The sequence below is a fragment of the Populus alba genome, chromosome 17 (genome assembly GCF_005239225.2).
Source record: "Populus alba chromosome 17, ASM523922v2, whole genome shotgun sequence".
In the NCBI taxonomy this organism is placed as follows: Eukaryota; Viridiplantae; Streptophyta; class Magnoliopsida; order Malpighiales; family Salicaceae; genus Populus; species Populus alba.
The window spans coordinates 8858472-8882551 of NC_133300.1; the positions used below are offsets into that span (position 1 = coordinate 8858472).

General features: G+C 30.5%; 1 protein-coding gene across 3 annotated transcripts; it reads left to right on the forward strand.

Moving 5' to 3' along the window:
- The first annotated feature begins 1019 nt into the window (after positions 1–1019).
- Positions 1020–23673, forward strand: LOC118030966 (transcription factor TCP20). Of its 3 annotated transcripts, XM_073406022.1 has the most exons (4): positions 1020–2315; positions 2418–2497; positions 15635–15687; positions 23338–23673. In XM_073406022.1, exon 1 carries the CDS (start codon positions 1126–1128, stop codon positions 2098–2100), a length of 975 nt encoding a protein of 324 aa, XP_073262123.1. In that variant the 5' UTR covers positions 1020–1125; the 3' UTR covers positions 2101–2315; positions 2418–2497; positions 15635–15687; positions 23338–23673. The 3 variants fall into 3 exon arrangements, with proteins under 3 accessions (XP_073262123.1, XP_073262124.1, XP_034891129.1); XM_073406023.1 differs by lacking the exon at positions 15635–15687; XM_035035238.2 differs by lacking the exons at positions 15635–15687; positions 23338–23673 and having other exon boundaries at positions 2418–2631.
- The last annotated feature ends 407 nt before the right edge of the window (positions 23674–24080 follow it).

Sequence of the window (24080 nt, forward strand, 5' to 3'; positions counted from 1 at the left end):
TAATTCACACGTAAGTATCATATAAGACTTTATAAATTTATATTATTTTTTAAAGTATTTTTATGCTGTGTTATTTTATCAATTTTATTCCATGTCTGGAGTCTGGAAATACTCCCGTTTTTGTCTTTGCCAGAAAAAGTGAAAGACTCCGTTTGTTTGCAGGAAAGTGGTTTCCTTTTGGAAAGTGAATTCCGGGAAAGTGAATTCCTGGAAAGTGAATTCCGGGAAAGTATTTTCCGATGTTTGGTAGTGTTATGGAAAATGAACTGGAAAACACTTTCAGTGTTGGTTGTGTTATGGAAAATGAACTGGAAAATAATTTAATAATGAATTAAATTTTTTTCAAGTTTATCTATATATAATAAAAATATTTAATCACTTACAATTGTCATAACCCAATTTTGACCTTTTTATTTTTATTATTTAAAAAAAATAATAAAAAATAAAAATAAAATAAATGAAGGATGAATTAAAATTTGGGTTAAGGGCAACATGATTGGAAGTTTAAAGATTTAATTAAACTCTTGACTAGGTTAATTAATTAAATCAAGGGTTTAATTGGAAATTGATTAATTATTTTAGATTATTTTAATTAATGAAATCAAGAGTTTAATTAAAGAATTAAGGACTTAATTAATCAAAAACCCGGGACTTAAATAAAATAACCTTTGCATTTTAATTCACTGCTACAGTAGCAATGAATTATAATTCGCTGCTACAGTAACTGTGAACTGTAGCAGTGAATTATAATTCGCCATCTCTGCATTTTAATTCACTGCTACAGTAGCAGTGAATTATAATTCGCTGCTAAGTGAATTATAATTCACTTGCACGCCAAAGGAAAGTGTTTTCCTTTCTTTAACCGAAGGAAAACACTTTCCTTTCTCAAAGCAGTGATTGTATGTTGACTGGAATTAAGTTTCCGTTGACTTACTGTTTCAGTTTGTTACCAAACATGGGAAAGTAAGGAAAACGAATTCCAGGAATTCGTTTTCCTTGAAACAAACAGAGCAAGAACTTTTCAGGTGGTCTTCATTCAAAGAGGGGTTGGACCCCTTTTCTTCTTCTTCTTCTTGTTATAAGTTTATTTTGCATCTCTTCCCCCACTTTCTATCTTTCCAGTTCATGGATCCCAAGGGCTCTAACTCAAAAAACCCACATAAGCTACCCACTTTATTTACCCTTACCCACACCCATACTTCTCCTTCTCCTTCTCCTTCTCCTCATACTCCTTCTCCACAACCCCATCATCAACAACCGCAACACCTCCATAACCAAAACCAACTACAACCCAACATGGGTGAGAATAAAGCAGCAGAAATCAAAGGCTTTCAGATTGTAGTAGCTGACAAAGAAGAGCAAAAGAAACAGTTAGCTCCAAAAAGAAGCTCAAACAAAGACAGACACACAAAAGTTGAAGGTAGAGGTAGAAGGATAAGGATGCCAGCTCTTTGTGCAGCAAGAATCTTTCAATTAACAAGAGAATTGGGTCACAAATCTGATGGTGAGACAATACAGTGGCTTCTACAGCAAGCTGAACCATCTATAATTGCAGCAACTGGGACTGGTACAATACCTGCATCAGCTTTGGCAGCTGCTGGTGGTGCAATTTCACAACAAGGAGCTTCTCTTTCAGCTGGTTTGCATCAAAAGATTGAAGATATAGGTGGGTCCAGTAGTAGGAGGACCAGTTGGGCAATGTTAGGTGGCAATTTAGGGAGACCCCATCAAGTTACAAGTGCAGGATTATGGCCCCCAGTTGGAGGTTATGGGTTCCAGTCATCATCTAATACCACAGGTCCATCAACAACAAATATAGTAAGTGAAGGTGGTGGTGGTTCGAGTTATTTGCAAAAAAATGGATTTTCAGGGTTTGACTTGCCAGGAAACAATATTGGGCCTATGAGTTTTACTTCAATTTTAGGTGTGGGTAGCCAGCAGTTACCAGGATTGGAGCTTGGGTTGTCACAAGATGGGCATATTGGGGTTTTGAGCCCACAAGCTTTGAGTCAGATTTATCAGCAGATGGGGCAGGCTAGGGTTCAGCAGCACCAGCAGCAAAATCCTTCTAAAAATGATTCACAAGGATCAGGGCAGTAATTAGTAGATGAAGGAAATAGGCATTTTGTTGATGTTGAAAGAGAGGCTGAGTGATTTTTTGTTAACAGTTTTTCTTGTGTTGTACAATTGATAAAATAAAAAGGTGAGAGAAAAAAGAAGAAGAGAGGGAGATACTTTGGGAGAATTCAATAGGGACTGGATCTGGTTTGCCGCTCACTTCTTCTCCTCTGCCTCACTCAGGTTTTCATACACAGGTGCCTTTTTGTCTTGCTTGATACTGGATTTTCTTTCTGGTCTAAATTATTGAGGTGGTTATGGACCTTCTGTAATGGTTGTCTTTGACGTGGAATGTGCAGATGGGATTGTGCACAGCCAAATAGCATTGTGCACAGCCAAATAGCTTGGTTTTGGGCTTAACTTCGTATTTGATTCAGAGGTGTGTTCATTATATCTTTATTGTTTTGTTCTTCTGTAGGTCTGGATGTAGTGGTGAATTTGATCGGTTTGTTTGTGATATGAAACATAGAGGTGAAGCTATTAATTTTTCAGAAGTGAAGTTATTAACTTTCACATTTGGCTGTCTGCTACACGTATTTTACTTGCTGTTTTGTGTCTAAATAAGATTTATCTGGTCATCACCTTTTACACAAAAGTATGCTGCATTTTGTAGCATGAAATTTGTTCCCAAAGAACTTTTATGTCTTTGTGTGTTACTTATAATTTCCATTCCACCATTCTGTTTCAATGAGGAATTTACATAAATTGGGCGTATTTGATCATGGGACGTCATCACTATATGTACTATAGTAGTTCCAAGAAGTTAAAAAATTCTCAGAAGTGATGCATTCCAGGATTCTATTTTAACCATCTTCTTCATGCGAGGGGAATCATCTAAATTTGCGAGTAACATCTGTTCATGTTTTAAAAGAAATCTAGTCCTTTTATGTCGTTTCGACCTAATCTCTGTTCATCATTACTTTTAAGTACATAGTTTTTACTGCAAGTTTAGAAATTCTAGCAAGTTCATATCAATATCACAGTCAAAATGTTAGTGTCATGATGTGCGTAACCACGTCAAATGGAGAGATGTTTCCTAGAATTGAAGAATATTTTTGGGTTTAATTATAAAGTTATTATTAAAACATTTATGAGTCATCATATCATCAAGTATTATAGTCACTAAAAAATTTAATGGTATATGAAAGTTGGAGCAAGGAGATTAGTTGTGCAAAATAAATATACATTATCTTTAGTGCACCCTACCTATGGTAAGTTGCATTGTTGATTAATTATTAATTTAAGACATGTTTTTATTTGTTAGTTTCATCTAAGATTCAAGGTAGATTACCTTTCATGAGGAAGTCTCTATCTTATTAGATTAAATCTTAATTAAAGTTTAATTTTTAGCATCACATTTATTTTTTATTTTTGTATCTTTAATTTTAAGGGTATACTTTATTGTGTAATTTCATACATCTAAATATTTAAGTTTATAACTAAATTCTAATACTCTAAATAATAATTTGATAAATTAATTGTTGTGGAATTTATTGTATTTTGGTTGACTCTTAATGGATAGTCATAAACTGGTTACGATATTTATTTTGCAAGATAAAAATACGATTTTGTTTTTTTTGAAAAACATGCATGAAAAACCTTTAGAATTTAACCGTATGCAAAAAAAACAAAACATATTCTTGGTGTTTTTGAAATTAGAAATTCTTTTTTTAAATTTTTTGAAATATTGGAGAAAAACTGGGCAATTTTAATATAGAGTTCGTATCTTACAGTGTAACTTTATAGTCCGATATTAAAATGAAATACTTGAAAAAAAAACATATTTTTATGTTTTCTAAAACAAGGGATTTTTTTTTAAAAAAAAAATCAAGAGAAAAATCAGATATTTTTAATAATGGGTTTGTATCTTACAATGTAAGTCTACAATATAATATTAGGCAAAAATTATTGAAAACCTACGTGAGTGATCCAAAAATAGTTTCAAAATGGTCTTTGAATTTCTTAAGAATTTTTTGAAATTTTTAAGTGCCTGTTTAGCTAGACACACAAATAAAAATAAAATAAAACCAAAAGGAAAAAAGCTTAAGGTGTGTTTTACAAATACGTCTTACAAATACGTCTTAAGAACCTAAACATGGCTTTATTTTTTTAAGGAAAAAACAATAGGCCAAACATGCCTTTAAGTCTAGATTAGGCTTGGCCTAGCCACATGATATGGGCTTATTAGGTCTGAGAAGCCTATATGTACAGGTTGTATTCAGGCCTAGCCTAACCAATTTTTTGGGCTAATAGTCGGCCTAATGACACTATCAAAAGATTAATATATTTTTCTAAGTGCAGGAGTGTCGAAGTAATAAATAACCCGACAAGACCATGGTCGAATTATAGGGGGATGAACTATATATATATATATATATATATATATATATATATATATATATAGTTTATGAGAATTTTATTGGATATTGATGTAAGGATTAAACAATGATAAAAAAAAAATGTCAAGGTTAGAAGATCCACTAATAGTATTAGAAATAGGTATAGTATAATTTTTTTTTTTATTAATCAACTGAAAATCACACATAAAGGAGGTTCTAATCGGATGATTTTTTCTTAATAGTTCATTATAAATTTTTAACATGATTATATTAATTATTTTATTTAAGTAACGCCATACTTTTAAATATTGTCAGGAATTCATGATGCTAACTTATGTTAACAACAAATCAAGTTTCTTTCATAGCACAGATGTAGGTTATACCATACGGTAGGCTATGAAAGTGTCAAGCATTTGTTGTACCAAGTGTTATACAATACAAATCTATATTAACCATTTAACAAGCAAGGTATTAAAAATTAGTAAGATAAAAAGATAAGACATGTTAATAACAAATTTTATTGGATATAAACATTAAAGTCCATGTTGAGTTTATATTATACATATTCTAACACCATTAGTGAAACCTTTTCACTTTGGCATAATAAATTTAACTAAACATAATGAAGAAGATAAACATAAATAAATAACATAAAAACATAAGTATAGTAAAGAAAATGAAAAGCATAAAAAAGAGATTAAGAAAAATATAACATGAAATAAAACTTAAACATTACAAAAATAAAATGAAAGAAATAAAGAGCATGATCTTGATTTAAATAACCAAGATAATAAGCAGCTGTGTCATTTGTTTTTTATTGTTTTTACTTGACGTTGACCAAAATGACATTGTTTTGAACCAAAACACGTCATTTTGGTAAAAACTTAGCCAAAACGTACAATTTCATTTAAATAAAATAATGTCGTTTTAGTGTTTTAACATGAATTAGTTCATTAATTTCCTTTTTAATTTTAACCTCTAATCTTCTAATTTATTCAATTAGGTCTTCAATTGAATTTTGATTTCAATAATCAGTTCAATTTCACCCTTTTAAAGCTTTAAAAATACCCTTTAATTTAAGCATATTTTTCAACTTGGTCCTTAGTCGTAGGTATTTTTAGTTTCATCCTATATTGACCTTTAAACTTCTAATTTTTTTCAATTTGACCCTTGTTTTCATTGAATTAGTTCCCTGAATTTGTGCGTCTTTCGCAAAAAGGTTTGTGGCTCTAAATTTCTTCAAGGGAACCCTTAATTGACCCCCTAAACTTTGATTTTATTTCAATTTTGTCTCTGATTTCACCTAATTGAGTTTGGAAAAATTAAATATGGTCTTCTAAAATTCCAATCTTCTTAATTAAACTCAAATTAAGCTTTCAACTTAATTTTCACCAATTAAATCCCTAATAAGATTAATTCATTCCACCTAATTAAATATTTTAATTTGACCAAATTAATCATTAAACTTAATGAAACCTTTAATTGGGGCCATAATTGAATCAAATTAACCTATTAAAAATCTAATTAAGTCTTTATACTTAATTTTTATGCAGATTCATTCAGTAATCATTTAATTTGATATTGAATTTGTATTTTCTTTTTAGTCTTAGGTACAATGGGGGTATAATTAGGCTCTCAATTTTGTTCGAAACTCTAGCTTGGTTCCTCCATACATTTGAAATCCTTCTCAGTGTGTTTTTGCTAAGTTTATAGTCTTTTTTCTTTTCTTTTTTAAATTTGAAAAGAAAAGGATAATTGTAGGAAAAACCTGAAAATTAAGTGATGACAATCAATAATATAAGCAGTCTTACAATGATGCAACTAAGAAAGTCTCACTTTAACTGTTAATTGTGCTTTCTCCTCTAAACAAACTTGAAAACCCTCATGACCTCTGCGTCAAATTACCAGTCATAACAACTTAGCAGCACCATTATTTTCCTTTTCACTTTGCAACATTGTCTACCTATGTAAGCCATCATTTTCCATGTAAGAGAACATCTCGCAAATGCAAAATAAGATTATCAGAAGATGTTAAAGTAGAAAAAGCTTCTGAAGTTGTATTTGTCATTCTATGTTTGCCTAAAAACTATGATTTTGCATGAATATTTTTTATGATAAAAATGTGAGGGGATGTTCACCTTATTATGTCGCCAGGAGCTTGTGTTTGTAGTTTATATATGCATAGATTATTGGAAAAACTATCTTGAAACATGGTTAACAAGCACATTTAAAGACAAATTGAAAGTGGAGTCCACTTACTTTTAGAATTAAAACTTTGGTGGAATTTATTATCTAACATAAGCTCTTTAACATATAAAATTAAGATATTAAAACAATTTGTGGATGAATGAAAAAACTGATCTAAAAAAACCTTGGTTGACCTATTTTTTAGAAACCCAAAAACCCTAAAAGAAATATATCCCATCTAGGAAATATACAAGATATTCTTCTAGTTTATTTAGTAGGAAGATGAAGAGTTAACATTTAACCTAAAAGGCACCCAATCTTTTAGAGGAGAGAGGATCTAAGCAAAGTGAACTTTATCCTAATCCTTGTGCTCTCAACCCGACTTCCAGGCTATGCCTGGTTTTGGATTTATGGTTAAAATAATATTTTAGACTATTAAAGAATTATTTTTTTATCCCAACTTATTTTGAGTTTGAGTTAATAATTTTTTGGTCCATGAAAAGTTATTTTTGCTAGCTTTTTAGCTTGTTTGACCCATGAATAAAAGTCTTGATTAGTTAGCCTACTTCATGAACTTGAAAAGTTTTTAAGTAAAAAAAATATCAAATTTAAAGCCAAAACTATCAGGTTTAATTATGTTTTATGACAAGTAATTAAGACTGATAATAGAAATTTATTTTAACAATTACAATAATTAATTCTATATAAGTTTTAGTTTCAAAATCCTCTATAAAAATAATTGAAGAAGAGTATTTCTGGTTGGTTTTTTTAATATAGCTTTCATTCATAATTTTCTAGACTTTTTAGACCATTCTTCACCTAGTTTTCCAACTTATTATCTTTAAGTTCAAGTTTTTTTTCTTTGTTTTCATCCTAATCTAGAGTTTAGTTTCGGTTCTTGTACAAAGATAATTAAGTAATGAGTAATGATTCATTGAGTTTGTTGGACCTTATTCATGAGTATAATCCAAATAAGATGGGGTTGTCAGAATTACAAGAGACTTATTAAAATTTTATTGTTGTCAATGATAATCATTTATTCTTTGATCAATTATTATTTTTCTTTATTTATTTCTTTGATCAATTAGTCTAATTTTTTTTTTTCTTTATGTTAGATTTAAAGTCAAAATTGTCAAGTTTAATATTGTTTTATGACAAGTAATTATGGTTGATATTTATTTTGATAATTACCATAATTAATTATATATTAGTTTTAGTTCCAAAAATTTTTATAAAAGAGGTTGACGAAGATTGTTTTTGAATAAGTTTAGAACAAAATTTTCTATATTTTTTAGACTCTTCTTCACCTAATTTTCCAACTTATTCTTCTTTGTTTTAAGTTATCCTGACAAATAAAATGATTCAACACAACTTGTATATTATGGTAAAAAATACTCTTAATTAAAATTGTTGAATATCTAAAATAATCCTGAAAATTTTCTAGTAAACTCCTATTATTTAAATGTTAACTTACTTATAGGTCTAACATTTATACTATGATGTTAACAATTAATTTTCATGAATTAAAATTTTAAAGTTATTAAAATATTGGTCATCCTCAAGCAATTTTACAAACTTGGTGTAAATTCCAAAAGATACAAAGAAAAATCAACATATGTATTTTTCTAAAAACCATGCTAATTTTTTTTTCTTTTTATAATTAAAAATAATTGTTTTTATAAAGATTGTGCTGTATGTAAAAATCAAAATATATTTTTTATTTTTAATATTTTTAGGGCCATGTTTAACAAAACTATATTTTTGTTCAAAACAAAACTATCAAAACAGGTCTAAGGAATGTGTTTGCCAAACATACCCTTAAGCTAAAATTATCAAAATATTGACAGACCAAACAAAGCCTTTAGTATTTGATCCAATTTTGACCCAACTGGGTTGACCTGAAAACACTAGCTCAACCATTAACCGAACCAAATAACAAAGTTTAACAAAAAACTAAATCAGAATAGAGATTTAAACTGAAACAAAATAAAAACTAAAAAAATACAAAAAACATAAAATTTTCTAACAAAAATATATCAAACACTAAGGAAAATGAAGAACACGAAGAATAATGAAGAACATTCAAACTCAAACCCAGCAACATAAACATCAAACCGAACCATATTTCAAGCAATAAAAGGCAAGGTTTTGTTTACAATCAAGCATAAATAAAAAAATCAAATATCTATTTACTTCAATTATTACTCAATCATCATGATTTTTGTCAAAATGAGTTTTCATTCAAAACCAAAACCGTAAGGTAAAACCCATCAAAATATGTTTTTGATGCATGAAAACCCTAAATTATCTACTAATAATAATATATAAACTTGCAGAAACCAAAATCAAATCAAAATAAAACATAATACTAGCACTCAAGATAAGACAATGTTCTTCGGATGAACATGAACCCAAGTTGCCCAAAAAACCCAACATACAAATCAAAATGAAACCTAAAACTAGCATTTAAGACAACGTTTTATGGATGAACATGAATTCAGGTTGCCTAAAAAACCCAACATACATTGTCAAATCTAGAAAATATATTTTAAACCTTAAAACCAAGCTGTTATGGCCCTAACAAACCACATTATCATACACAAAGAGGTTTGAATAAAAAACACTAACAAATAACATCAAATCATCAAAAACATGTATAAGATTTCAACTTTCAAAATGCAGCTATATTATTAGCTAACAAAAACATCAAAACTCAATCAAAAACTAACTCTTTAAATACTTTGAGACCCAAATTAAACTCATGAACCAAGAACATGCATTGGCAACCTTGAAAAAGCCATCAAACACGCAACCTTTGAAAAATTCCAAAACTATTTTACTTTGTCAAAACCTAACACACAAACACCTTTTAAACATCCCAACAACATTAATAACTTCAAAACAAGATTAATAAATCAAAACAACATTTTCATTCATTAATCCATATAAATGCTAAAATACAAAATAATGCCAAAAAGATTTTAAAAAATATCACTAAAAATTGAAAAACCATGAATGGGCAGGCCATATAAACTCTGCCATTGAGTTTTCAAATTGTGATACCTTCTTAAGTTTTGATCAAAGCTCAGTCCTTTGATCAAAATGATAGAGCTCTAGATAAATGTTAACAGCTGGAACCTTCTCCGTCAATTGTTTTCGGGATGATGGTTTTGCTTAGGTGATTTTCTTTTTCTTAGAGACAAAGACATGAATTTCTCACAATTTGATATTGGGTGAAAGATTTATGGCCATTGATAAGAACCATTTGAGAGTTTTTTAAGTGTGAAAACATGAAAAGGTTAGGTTGTTTTACACAAATTAGTATCTCAATCAAGGCTAACTAAGTTGGCCACTTTCAAGGTTTTGTTAGAGAAATTTTGATGTAAACATAATCGAAGACCACCTGACCTTGGTGGAGGAGATGCAAACATTTAGTTTGGATGTATCCTTGTTCCATTTAGAGGTTTGTAGCTCCACATTCATTCACTTGAAAGTGCCAACTCGATTAGCTCAGAATCTGAAAATACGGTGAAAGAATTGGGATGTAAACATCTAATTTCATGGAAATGAAGTTGTAGAGGGGATGTTCTTCCATTTACAAAAACCCTTGTTCTATTTGGAGGTCTTTAACTCCACAAAGAGCTCTTGAAAGATGTCAACCCTATCATTCAAAACTGTCAAGAAAAGAGATGAATAATGGGTGAACAATATTTTTGATTGTCTAGGTTAAACCCCTAGAAATTTGGGGTTTTAATTTGGGATCTAATATATGTTATTTTAGTCCATATTCTTCTAATTGCACCCGTTATTGCTTTCAAAAATCTTAATTTCATACAATTTCACCCCTGCCAAACTCAATCATCAAACTCAAAGTTTAGCACCATTTTTGTCTTGGTCCTTGGTTTTTAGTTTGTGTATTTGGACCTTTAATTGACCATCCAAGTTTCAATTTTCTTCAATTTGACCATTGATTTGGTCAATTTTAGCCCTTAAACTTTCATGCCTTTTACAATTTGGTTCTTGGTTTGAATTTCTTCAATAAATCCCCTAATTGGCTATCAAATTTTATTTTCTTCACAATCAAGCCTTTAATTTGACCAATTAAACTTTACAAAGTACAATTTGAGTCCCTAAATTTCAATTTCTTCCAATTAACACCCAAATTGACTTCAAAAAACAAATTTTCCTTGCAATTAAGTCCTCAATAAAATTAATTAAGCCTTCCAAAATCTTTATTGAGTACTTACTCATCCAAATTTGTATCATTTTACCCCAAATAAAAATATTTTCACTGAATAGGTCTTTTTTCAATTAGAATTGGGTTGTTAATTTTGCCGACTTGCTAGGTGATCCATGCATCCAAAGAGTTTGATTTTAAAATAAAAAAATTCAATCTATTTTCACGGGCGACCTACCCATTTTGAAATTCAAAAGTTGGCCTATTTTCATGGTCGACTTACCTTTTTTAAATTCCAAAAAGAACTTTAGCGAGCATACATGCTTTCTTAAAATTGGTTTATTATCATGGGTAACCTACCCATTTTGAAATTCAAAAGCTGGTTTATTTTTACGGGCGACCTATTATTTTCAAATTTCAAAAATAACTTTAGCAAGTGTCTATGCTTCCCTAAAATTGGCCTATTTTCATGAGCGGCCTGCTCTTTTTGAAATTCTAAAACTAATTTATTTTGATGGGTGACTTGCCCTTTTCAAGTTCTAAAAAGAACTTCAACAAGTATCTATGCTTCCCTAAAATTTGTCTATTTTCACGGATGAACTGCCTATTTTGAAATTTAAAAAATGGTTTATTTTCACGGACGAACTACCTTTTTCAAATTCCAAAAAGGACTTCAGCAAGCATCTATGTTTCCCTGAAATTAGTCTATTTTTATGGGCAACTTGCCCATTTTGAAATTAAAACGTTAGTCTATTTTCACGAGCGACCGATCATTTTCAAATTCCAAAAATAACTTCAACAAGCTATGTTTTCCTGAAATTGGTTTATTTTCATAGGCGACCAACCCATTTTAAAATTCACATTAATATCTTCATTAAAACCCTTCAAAACATTCCTAAAAAAAAATTCAAAAGAAAATACCCTTTAAGGATAAACTCTTAAAATGAGTGCCTTGTTTTATAGCCTTAGTTATCCACACCATATGGATGAGATTTATTTGTCATTTCTCGACTTCCGTTCACCAATGCAAATTTCACCACTTTTCCTCTTGATTGATGAATCCTACACCAACATTAGTAAAGTTGAGGTTAACCAATATGCAATGCATGTCTTTTGAAATATAGGCTCTTTATTTCTTCACTATTTTTTTTTTTAATTGTTGAGGGTTGTAATTTTCGAGATGGTCACTATTGCTAACTCATATTTCTAGTTTACCCAAGTCCATGCAAGTTACTTTCAAATCTTAAGCATCAAGTTGCCTTTATAACCTTCTTTTTTTATTATTATTATTTAGGCCATGTTGAATACTATCCTAATTGGGAATACATTAGAACTCCTTACCTTATGACAATGTTGTTTTTCATGTGCTTTTTCTCAAATACACGTGACACATATTTTGGTTTTATTTTAAGGATTTTACAAGATTTACTTTGTTTTTTTTTAAAGCTTGAGATTTTTCAAAGTCATGTCAAATAGTAATGTTCACACAACTCTTATTATGATTTGTATTCGTTAGGTATTTCATCATGGTGATTGGTTTAGGACATGACTCATTTTGCATTGGGTTAAAAAAGGATCAAATACTTGTTTGAAGTTTTATGTTTGAATTTTCTCAACAAAGATGAATAGTTATTCACTTTATCATAACTCTCGTGAATGGTTCCTTACGTTTTGAGAGCGTATTTATCAGTCTTTCTTGCTTTTATGATTAGAATGGACTTTTTAAAGTATGTAATGAAAGTTGAGTTTCATGGCTACCAAAGAAAAGCAATTCATTGGCTTAAATGATTTTTGAGGGTCTTCATGGGTTTAGCATCACTTTCACTCCTTTATGACACTTTATCCTCTTTTGGTTTCCAAGATATGTTACGCTATCAGAGTTCTTCGCTCATAGAAGTTGACACAAATGATATTTTCATGTTTTTATTTTCACTCTAAACCTTTGATTGAACACCTAATCTGCTTTTCCCGAAATCTCTTTATCTATTCATATCAAACTTTCTATAAGAATCAAGATACCAATGTTTTTTTTCTATTTCAAGCCCTTGATCGAAAACCCAACCATGTTTCTTCAATGATTTTCCTTTTCTTTGTTCGTCAAAGTTGCAGGAGAAGCATTTGCTTGTTTTTCAAATACCTGTGTGCTTTGTTTTTCAAGATTTGTCACTTAGCAAAGCCCCCCACCTTTTTTTTTGCTTGTTATTCTTGCGGCTTTAATCAAGATCTTATGGATTCTGTTCACAAGTATTCTATATTTTCTAGGTTTTCCAACCACATTCTCATCATTTTCTAATACTTGCCCTTTATGTGGGGTGTGATCTTAGCTAGAGTTATCTTACGAAGGAGATTTTTTTTTCACTTCGGCTTAAACTAAAACTACAACAAATATATTCATTTCTAGTGGGTATAAAAAAATAACCTTTTTCTCATTTCAAGCAAGATTGGTTAGGACTGATAAATTTTGACCTCATCATCATAACAATTTGCATGGAATCGTTTTATGAGTTCATGATTCATGAAAACTTTATCATCTTTGTTTCATGAAAACCTTTTCTCATTACGATAAATTTTTATGACCTCATCATCATACCGATAAATTTTATATGATAAACTTTGATGGTTAGGTCATCTATTTAGGTTTATGGGTACTTAGCCATTACCTAGAGAATTGTTTGGTGAATCATTACTCTTAACATATCACTTGTAACGACCCGAATTTTTCAAGGTCAAAATCGATGGATTTTTTTTTAATCATTCGGTTTTGGATGTTTTTCACAATAACATTTTGCAAATTTGTAATTGCATTTCATTCATTAACAAAGCACAATCCACGTAAGATAACGTTAAACAACATTATCATAAAATGAATTCTCAATACACAAAGGTTTACATTACATCATATGACATACTAAGTAGTACTTAAAAGTGTATTTTTATCAAGGTTTTATATCATCATTTTGCACTTGAAGTATCAATAACTCCTTAACTAAAGCATGTTTTATAATAACATATCTAATAATATAAGATACCTTTAATTTATGGTAAATGTTCATCTTAAATGCAGGCCTATCACATAAATCAAAGGATTGATTGATGAGTTTAAAAATTGAAATTGAAAGGACAAAGAAAGGGCCAAACTTAGAAAAGAGATGTTGGTGCAGTCCAAACTAGAACACTGTTTAGTAATTGGGTCATATCTGGAGCTGTAGATCTCGGATTTAAGTCTGTTTTATATGGATAGAAAGGTAAGACATAAGCCTATAACTTTCATGCGGAGTCCAAGATTTTAAAAAGCCGTTTTCAAGTTCAAATTATAGCAACAATGGAGAAGTACTAATCACACCCCCCCAACCAGCTTATTACTAGTCCTTACAAATCAAAGCGTTAAAATAGAGAAACAATTTGCAAATTCCACAAAGTAAGGCATTCATCATTCAACTTCCATTAATCTATCCAGATAAACAAACTCGCATTAAATTTATATATCTGCTCAATGCCTCTTAAACAAGATATTAATAGACCTTCTTTTCATGCTCAATATATCAACACATAGTTATGGGACTTTACTTAAAAGAAAACAAAATTTTTGTTCTAATGTTTAAGGTTAACTTCCTTAGGTTAGGATTATTATCTTTTTCTTCTTTTTCTTTTTTTAAAAAAAAAAAATATATATATACATATAACTTAAAACACAATGCATCTTTAACCCATGTAACGAGCTTTCAGCTAATGACTCCCAGACCAGATGGTCTTAGGGCATTAGGTGTTGAGACACCCCTACGAGCTTAGTAACTCGGGTTACAGATACTTATATATAGATAGTGCAATGTTTGATTCCCTTAAGCTTTTCTCCTTAACCCATGTAACATGTGTTGGGCCAATAGCTCCCAAGTCAGTTGACTTTAGGGTATTAAGTGCTAAAACACCCCTTCGAACTTAAGTACTTAGGTTAGGGAAGCTACGAAACCAAACTTATCTACGTTTTTATTATCATTATTTTTTTGTTTTTTTGCAAATTATATACTATCCCTTTCCCTTAGTTGTTACCTTTAACAAAATAATATAAATAATGTAATAATCCAATGTGCAACCCACAATCATATGTTAAAGTGTGTGTGTGAAAATGAAGATTTAAGAATATTTGTTAAATGAGCATATGAGCAGAATCAAGTGATAACAATACGAGAGTTTGTAATCCTGAATCTTTCAAGAAGTATTCTGATAGACCTTGTTAAGAATGTTTACTAATATGCGTCTCAAAAGTTACTTTAACAAAAGAACTCATTTTACTCTGTCATCTCAATAACAATAGTTTTGCAAATAGTTTATGAAGTATAAAACACAATTAGCTTTTTTTTTTTTTTTTTCTAATATCAACTACTACCTTTTCCCCCCAACCAAAATGAGATATTGTCCTCAATGTCCTAAGGTAGAAAGATAGAGAATACAAGACATCACCTAAAATAGCGAACACTAACAAACCTGAAACACACTTAAACAAATATAAGAAACAACAAAACACAACAATAAAACCAAAAGACACAAATTTTTTACAAACAAAGGCTCAAATCCAATCTAAGCTTTTTATGGCTTTCGTTAGTTAACCAATTTATGCGACTCATGGAATGATCAGTTATAGGGATGAAAGATTGTAGTTGCTCAATCAATTGTTCAGCAATAACAGTAGAGATTTGATTTGTCATGCCGAAGATGTTAGAAATTCCTTTTCCACAGCATGATCAAGAAAAGACAACAACTTATCATAAAAACCATTAACATTTAACAAACTTATGGGTTTATGGTGAATGTGCAGTTAGGCCCAAGAGGAAATATGAAAGATCTCTTCCAATGTGCCCAGACCACCTGGTAAGTCAATGAAGGCATCAGCATGGTTAAACATTGCATTCATTCGATCAAACATTATAGGGACCTATAGTTTCTCTCTAATTGTTTTTCCAATGATGTCCCTTTTTGCTAAAGCTTTAGGGACGACCCCCAAAACTTGACTGCCTCCTAAAAATGTAGCTATTATCCCAATTTTAAGCACTTTCAGCTAGCTAGTCTACGTACTCCATTACTTTATCAGGGTCTTTATCTTTAAAAATTTCATTGCACATCAATTCCATCATTTGCCTATCTTTAGGTGTTAATCCTTTATAAAAATATGAAACCAATCTCCATGTTTCAAAATCATGATGAGCGCAAGTATTAAGCAAGTCTCGATACCTATCCTAACATTGGTAAAATGTTTCTCCTGGTTTTTTAGTGAAAGTGGTGATTTGTCTTTTAAAAGAGTTTGTTCTGTGAAATGGAAAAAACTTCTTTAAAAATTGTTGTTGCATTTCATCCCAAGCACGAATGGATATTGACCTAAGATTTTGTAGCCATATTTTAGCTTTATCTTTTAATGAAAAAGAAAAAAGCTTTAATCTGATGGTATTCATGCTACAATTTAAGTCATTATATGTGTTATAGACTTTTTCAAATTCTCTCAAATGTAAGTATGGGTTTTCTAGATCTAAGCCATGAAAAGAAGGTAAAAGTTGAATAATGTATGGCTTAAAATTGAAGTGAGATGCATCAGGAGGGAAAACTATACATGATGGTGCACTTGTTCTTGTAGGATTCATGTGTTCTCTAAGTATTCTAACTCGGTTATTCTCATTATTCTCATTATAAAGTGACTGATTATCTTCTTCGGTCATATTTTCTGAAAATGATAAGGATACCCTACTAAGTCTACCACTTAATGTATGTGACTAAACACTCATGCACGTGTAGAAAGAGAATAAAAGAAAGAAGAAAACAAAACAAAAGGAAACAAAAGTTAGATACAAGAAAACTGAAAAGAGAAAATAAAACAAATATTATAATTTATACAAGAATTTACCTCCCTGGCAACAGCACCAAAAACTTGATACGACTAAAAGATTGATGTCTTCTCCTAAGTGTAGGAACGTTGAAGTAATAAATAACTCGACAAGACCAGGGTCAAACCATAGGAAGGTTAACTAATAATAATAATAATAATAATAATAATAATAATAAGTTAAATAGGACTTTGAAATGTTTGATTAATGTGAGGATTAAACAATGATAAAAACAAATGTCAAGGTTAGAGGATCCATTAATGGTATTTCAGACAAGTATAGTATAAACTCTTTTTATTACTCAACTGGAAACCACACACAAAGGAAGTTCCAATCGGATGATTTGTCATTAATAGCTCATTATAAATTGTTAACATGATCATATTAATTATCTTATTTAATTAACACCAAACTTTTAAATATTGTCAAGAATTCATATGCTAGCTTATGTCAACAACAAATCAAGTTCTTTTCATAGCACAGGTGTAGGTTATACCATACGATTGAACTATGAAAGTGCCAAGTATTTGTTGTACCAAGTGTTATACAACACAAATCTAGATTAACCATTTAAGAAGTAAGGTATTAAGAATTAATAAGATAAAAATGATAAGACATGTTAATAGCAAGTTGTTTAGGATATAAGCATTAAAGTCCATATTGAATTTATATTATACTTATTCTTACACCATTATTGTAACCTTTTCACCTTGACATAATAAACTTAGCTAAACATAATGAAAAACAAACACATAAATAAACAAGATAAGAATATAAATAAGATACAAGTTAACTAAGTAAAGTAAAAGAAATGAAAACCATAAACAAGATATTAATGAAAGCAAAACTTAAGCATTACAAAAATATAAAGAGAGAAATAAAGAGTATGATCTTGATCTGAACAACCAAGATGCCTATATGTATGGCAAATACCTCCTTTTATAGGCCAAAATTTGGAACTATTGATTTGATGACTAATTATTGAGTGGGTGGCCACATCTTGACTTGGTGACAATCTTTATATTCTTGTCTGAACAAAACATCATTAATAACGTCTGAATTTGAACCAAATTTACTCATGAAAGTCTTAGGAAATTGTCTCAACTTTCCAGGAAAAAAAATTAAGGTCATTTGGACTTCTAGAACTCGAGATATGGGTTGAACAATGAACATGTCTGGGTTGCAGGACAAATTCAGACTTCTCTATTGTTGCTATAATTTGGAATTGAAAACAGCCTTTTTAAATCTTGGACTCCATATGAAATTTTTAGGCCTATGTCTTGGGTTTTCATCCATATAAACCAGACCTAAAATCGAGATCTATAGTTTTAGATATGACTCAATTACCGAATAGTGTTTCAGTTTGGACTCAACCAACATTTCTTTTCTAAGTTTGGCCCTCTCTTTGTCCTTTCACTTTCAGTAATTAAACTCATAAATCAATCCTTTCATTTATGTGATAGGCCTGCATTTAAGATGAACATTTATCATAAATTAAAGGTATCTTATATTATTAGATATGTTATTATAAAACATGCTTTAGTTAAAGAGTTATTGATACTTCAAGTGCAAAATAATGATATAAAACATTGATAAAAATGCACTTTTAAGTACTAATCACTAACCACCTCTAAAAAACCAGCATCACATTGCCTTTCTATCTCGGCTTTCACTATGAGCACCATAGTCAGACGAGTTCTTTGTAGTTTCTGCTTCAAAGGTATACTTTCTTTATTTAATGGTATCTTATATATGTTAGTATCTAAACCACACATATTTGCGTAGAACCAAGCAAACACATAGACATATTCACGTAGTAGTGAGATCAAGTTTTCCCTTTCGCTAGCAGTAATTAGAGTCCCTATTTTTAACTCTCTTTTATCTTACCTTGTATCAACATTAATTTTCTCTAATTCTTCTTTTTCTAGTTTCTAAACTCGCTTGGATTGCTCTCATATCTTTTTGAATTCTTTTACATCATCCTCTTCTCATTCATTTTCTTCCTTTGCAATTATGTACTCATCGAAATTTCACCATTCATTCTCAATGTAATGTGCTCATGATTTTATTGATGATCTGCTTTTAGATTTCTTGAAAGCGGAAGATGTTTCAGTAAGTGTGTATTTAGCAAAAATAGATAATAAATTATGAAAATGTATAATCTCATTGATAAAAGAAAGGCTCAACTACAAAGAAAACCATATGTTGACATTTTGAGCCAAGATTGCCAATTGGGTATCAAAGACAAAAATAAAAAGCATACTAGAACAACTTCATCATTTACTTTTTAAAGACTATAGGAGCCTCTTGAGTCACCTAATTTTGAAACTTTTTTCCATTTGCCAGCTTTCACACAAAGGTCTTTGTCACTGTTTCCTCCATGGTGTGGATAGTTAGTTGAGGTAGCAACTCTTTTCCTTTCATAGCCTTTCCTTTCTCATTGTAGCTCTTGACCTTTTTGTTATCTTGTTCCAATATGTTGATGCCCATAACAACCAAGCTTACAAACGGGGAAGTGGTATATGTACGTGTGTGTGTGAGAGAGAGAGAGAGAGAGGGAGAGAGAGAGTATGAATTACCATCCACAACAATGGAAATATATATATATATATATATATATATATATATATATATTAAGATTGATAAAAATGATGGTTACATACAAAAATGTAATTGGGAACTATTGTAATGACAATAATTAAAATTTCAACCGTAATAACCTACATGGTAGATCCTGAAAATATCCAATAAATTAGTTAGTTGCAATATCAAATATGGACAAGGAAATTGGTACTTAGTCGATAGTATGATAAGGCTAAGGTTATGAAATTGAGGCTGGGTCAACTGGATGGTAAATGACTCAGGTAGTTGACACGATACTTCATTAGTTGGGTGAACAATAATTAAAATGAATAGTTGGATTAATCAATGGATAAGATAAATGTAATGTTTGAGGTATAGTTTACGTTATGATTTTTGGAAGTAGAAATAAGAATACTATGTGTCCATGTGAGATGAAATGATGAATAAAAAAAATTAGACTACGAGAAAATCTGGACTAGGAATATAGTTACACAAAATCCTAGAAGGCTACATATATGTTAAGCAAAGTTGGTTGTATGACTGAAATAAAGTAGGTGGAAGAGCCTAAAGAAGGAAAAATGTGTTAAAAAGGAGCATGACATGCTCCAGCAGTGGGATGATAAGGTGTAATGATTCATTTGATATCAACACAAGAGGTTAGACTAATAACTTATTGATTTGCATTGCCTACACCTTTATCTAGAACCCAAGATGTGTTCCTTATACCCATGCTATGAAAAGGTGAATTGAATCTTTCTCAAGTATTGTCCAAACCACTATAGTGATTCAAGAAGGCTAAACTTTGAGGGTTGAACCAAATAGACTTTTATATTAAAATATACAAACAAAAAGACAAAAACTATATAGTATAGGGAAGTTCGCAGTTGAAAAAGAGACTTGGGAAAGGAGAAATAAAAAACAGGGAAGAAATACTCAACACTATTCACATACATAAGTAAGAACTCTACATATCAAGGATGAAATTTCTTGTAAGAGAGGAGAATGTGAAACCCTAGTAAATTATAATTAGAATATACAAATGACTTAGTAGAAATTCCAATAGGTAATTTGTAACAAGACATGGAATAAAATATATGGATTGGAATCAAGTAGATAATCCTAAATAATAAGATTTTACTTGAAGTTTAATGGAACATTGTAACAATTGGTTATGATGCAATATATAGAAAATATTAAGGGATAACCAAATAAGACTTAAACATATTAGTTTGGGTATAAAAGAAAAGGGAGACAAAAATTTCATGCCTTGTCTCTCATTTGGTATAAAGTCTTGATAAATCATAAATAATATAATTGAGAAACATGGTGTGTAAACCTTCGATCTAAAAATTTGCAAATTAGAGTAATTATTAAAAAGGGCAAGCATGGGTATATGAAATATTAATTAGAGATAAATCACTTAAATTTCCAAATTGGATAAAAATATATTTAAATGAGGAAATTTGTAAATTTAAAAAGGATGATTTATAGAAAAATAGAAGGGAGTTCAAAAAAAAATTGAACGAGTGACCTTTTGCGTTAGAAACATTGATTGTCAATAATGAACCCCGTGTAAAATCATGCTTTTAACTCCAAGGAAAAAGTTATGATAATTATGAATAGAAATATTCAACAAATTAACTGGAGAACCCTAATGGTTTAAGTAAATTATGTAGAAGGTGAAATTCAGATTTTTTGCAAAAATTATTATTGACTGTCCAGTTTAACAGTATTAAGCATTTCAATCAATCCGATCACTGGATCGGGCTAAAATTTTACAAATAGACCACTTATATAAGTTTGTACATTGGGTTAAATTTGCAAGTCATAAGGAATCCAAAAAGGTCTCATGGAAATACCAACAGACCCGGATTTGATAGAAAAGGGCATATGTATAATTATGAGGCGTAAATGGGTCATTAGGGAAAACAAAATTCCTTCTTTCAAAGGTTGTTACATATGCAAACCCAGTCGCAAAAATGGCTTGTGAAGCCTTCATCTTCTTCCAAACATTTGATGGAATCAACCATGATTAAGAGTTTTAGGTAAGATTGAGTTGGTCTTTAAGAGAAAACACATCAAGGGCGGGAACTTTGACAACCTTATCTCCACTTTACACCATTAAATTGGGTTACCCTTTAGGTATGTTGTTCATCATTATGTCTGCTACATTCTAGTTGAATGGATTTGCAATATCAAGCTATGTGTGAGATATATCATTGGTGGAATACTTCTAGAGAAAACACCATTCTTCTCAGTTGCAATTACCATATGTTTTCTCCTTCATTAATCATTGGATGAGGATGTAATTTTGATAAGTTGTTCTTCTAGATGTTTTCTAAGGTGTGAACGGTGGAGATTAGAAACAAATTTTGCAGCCATAAATGGCTCGTCTTGAACAGCAGGTCTATAATTTTTAAGGTTTGTTAGGTTACGTTCTAATATAGAGCAATTTAACTATTGGATTGATCTACAACTTGGATATGTTATGCTAAACATGATGTTATAGAACTTCACTATTGAGATTAATTGAGTATTGAATGTGCAGAGAGTTATAAGTAAATGTTATATGTTGATATTATGATATTGGCATGAAATGTGTGATAATAAGGATATATTCAAAGAATAAAGTTGAAATAAATCAATGGGTATACATTATGACTTAAAGTAGAGTTGGTTGAAATGGTGAAGTGTGTCCTTGCATAAAATGAGGGAAGAATGAAAATGTGATATTGTGTGAAACTTGTTACTTGAATAAACATGAAGTAGAAGGTTAATGAAGTGTTGTGTGATCATTGTTGTCAAATCACAAATTGACTCGTAAAATCATAAGATTTTACGAGTCAACATGTATATAACATGTAAAATCGGGTAAAAAACTCGAAAACCAGCAAACTTAATCAAACTTGGTCAAATCGAACCAAGTCTACGAGTATGCCAAAAGTTAAAAAATTTATTGACTCCTTGCTCTGAGTCCCGACACTCCACAGTCCCCACTCCCTAATCTCCCCTTTTCCCTTTGCCTTTTATCCTTTGCCCAAATCTCATATTCGCAACCCTAGCAAGCTAACACTAACAGCACAACTTGTGTCATGCATAGGGAAAATGACAACAAATCTTCATTAGATCCCAAGTCTAGCCATTCTCCTTTCTCTTTATAAAACTCCGGGAAGTGCCAACCTTTTACTCCTAGTTTGCATAAGGCCACCATCGAAAAGTCTCTATAGATGAATCCAAAGCCAGCCTTGCATTCTCAACTTTGACACGTTTCACACTATCCCATGAAGCACATCTTGGATAACCATTCTTGAGGAAGAAGGGCTATAGTTGGAACATCGAAAACCTTCCCCAACCCCAAATCTTGACTAACAGAATTGGTGACCAAATTGTTAGTGCTAAAACATCATCCTCAAAAGTCTCTAACTTGGTGGTAAATATGATTTTTAAGATTGCAATTATTTCTTATGCATATATTCTTTCATATCTGCGCATATAGATTTTGAGATAATAAGGTTGAAGAAGAATCAAGATGTTCGATATGTTTTTTTTTTCCTTGAGAAAATCCAAGACAGAATTGTAGAGTATGTTACATATATAAAAGGATTTGATCACTAGGCATGAAAAGGTCTTTACAAATTTGAGTCTCTAGTTATTATTTGTTTACATCCTTTTTAGTAAAGAGGCTTGTTGTTCATCATCTTGATAAGCCAATGGACTAGATGACAATTTGTAACTCGTGGTGGATTTTCTAGAGGTTTTAGGTAAGTACTAAAGTTATTGAAAATCTTGTTGTCCAACTCTACCTATTGGCAAAGGATTGCAGCTAGCTTGATTATATCAAACTTGTTGATTAGTTTGTGCTGATTAAAAGTGAATCCCTCAACTATTTCAAGTGAGAAAACTTTTGAAAGTGGGCTGGTGTAAGCATTGTCTGCCTTTGGCTTCTATTTTTATGCAACTATATGTCTGTATAGTGTGTGATTCTTACTTGTAATTATTGTTAATTTAAGTTTTGACAACTTGAATTAAGCAGGAGAGTTTTTATTTGATTAAAAATTGCCAGGTGAAGCAATAGAGATGCAAATACGAGAAACAATTGCCATCTTTGGAGTTTGGACCAAAACAAAGCATATTAATGAGATGAGCTAAATGTATTTGGTAATGGTTGATACTATATTTCTCCAACGAGCTACAAGATCATAACTAGTCACTGTATAAATAATCTATAAGCATATGGAATATTAAAATATTAAAAATCAAGTTAATTACAATGTCAAATAATTTGATAGAAAATTCTGAAAGCTAACATGTTTTAGGTTTTGCTTTCATACTTTTTACTTTGGTTGTTAGATGTATGTTTCATTGTCAATTTAATAATAATGAAAGATTCATACTTTTTACTTTGGTTGTTAGATGTATGTTTCATTGTCAATTTAATAATAATGAAAGATTTTGCATAATTTAACCATATACATGTATGCTTTTTTTACTTGTGATTTTGCAAAATTAGTTAAAATATTTTACTTGCAAGTTTACGATTCGAGTTTACAATCCGAGTTTATATTGTATATTTCATGTAGTGTCAAAAAAGCATTTTTGACAACCTTGGGTGTGATTATGAATGTAATAGAAAATGCATGTAGGAGAATGGAAGAAAAAAAATTATTAAGGCTGAAATTATTAAATTAAGGAATTCCACTTTTGCAAAGAGATAAGGAAGAACATGGTTCATTCCTGGCAACATGTTTAAAGACTAAAATATAACTTGTAAAATATAATTGTGAGATTAGGATGAAAAATGGTAAT

Bases quoted from the DNA above. Each gene is read 5' to 3' on its own strand.
- LOC118030966 (XM_073406022.1), top strand. From the start codon at position 1,126: ATGGATCCCAAGGGCTCTAACTCAAAAAACCCACATAAGCTACCCACT.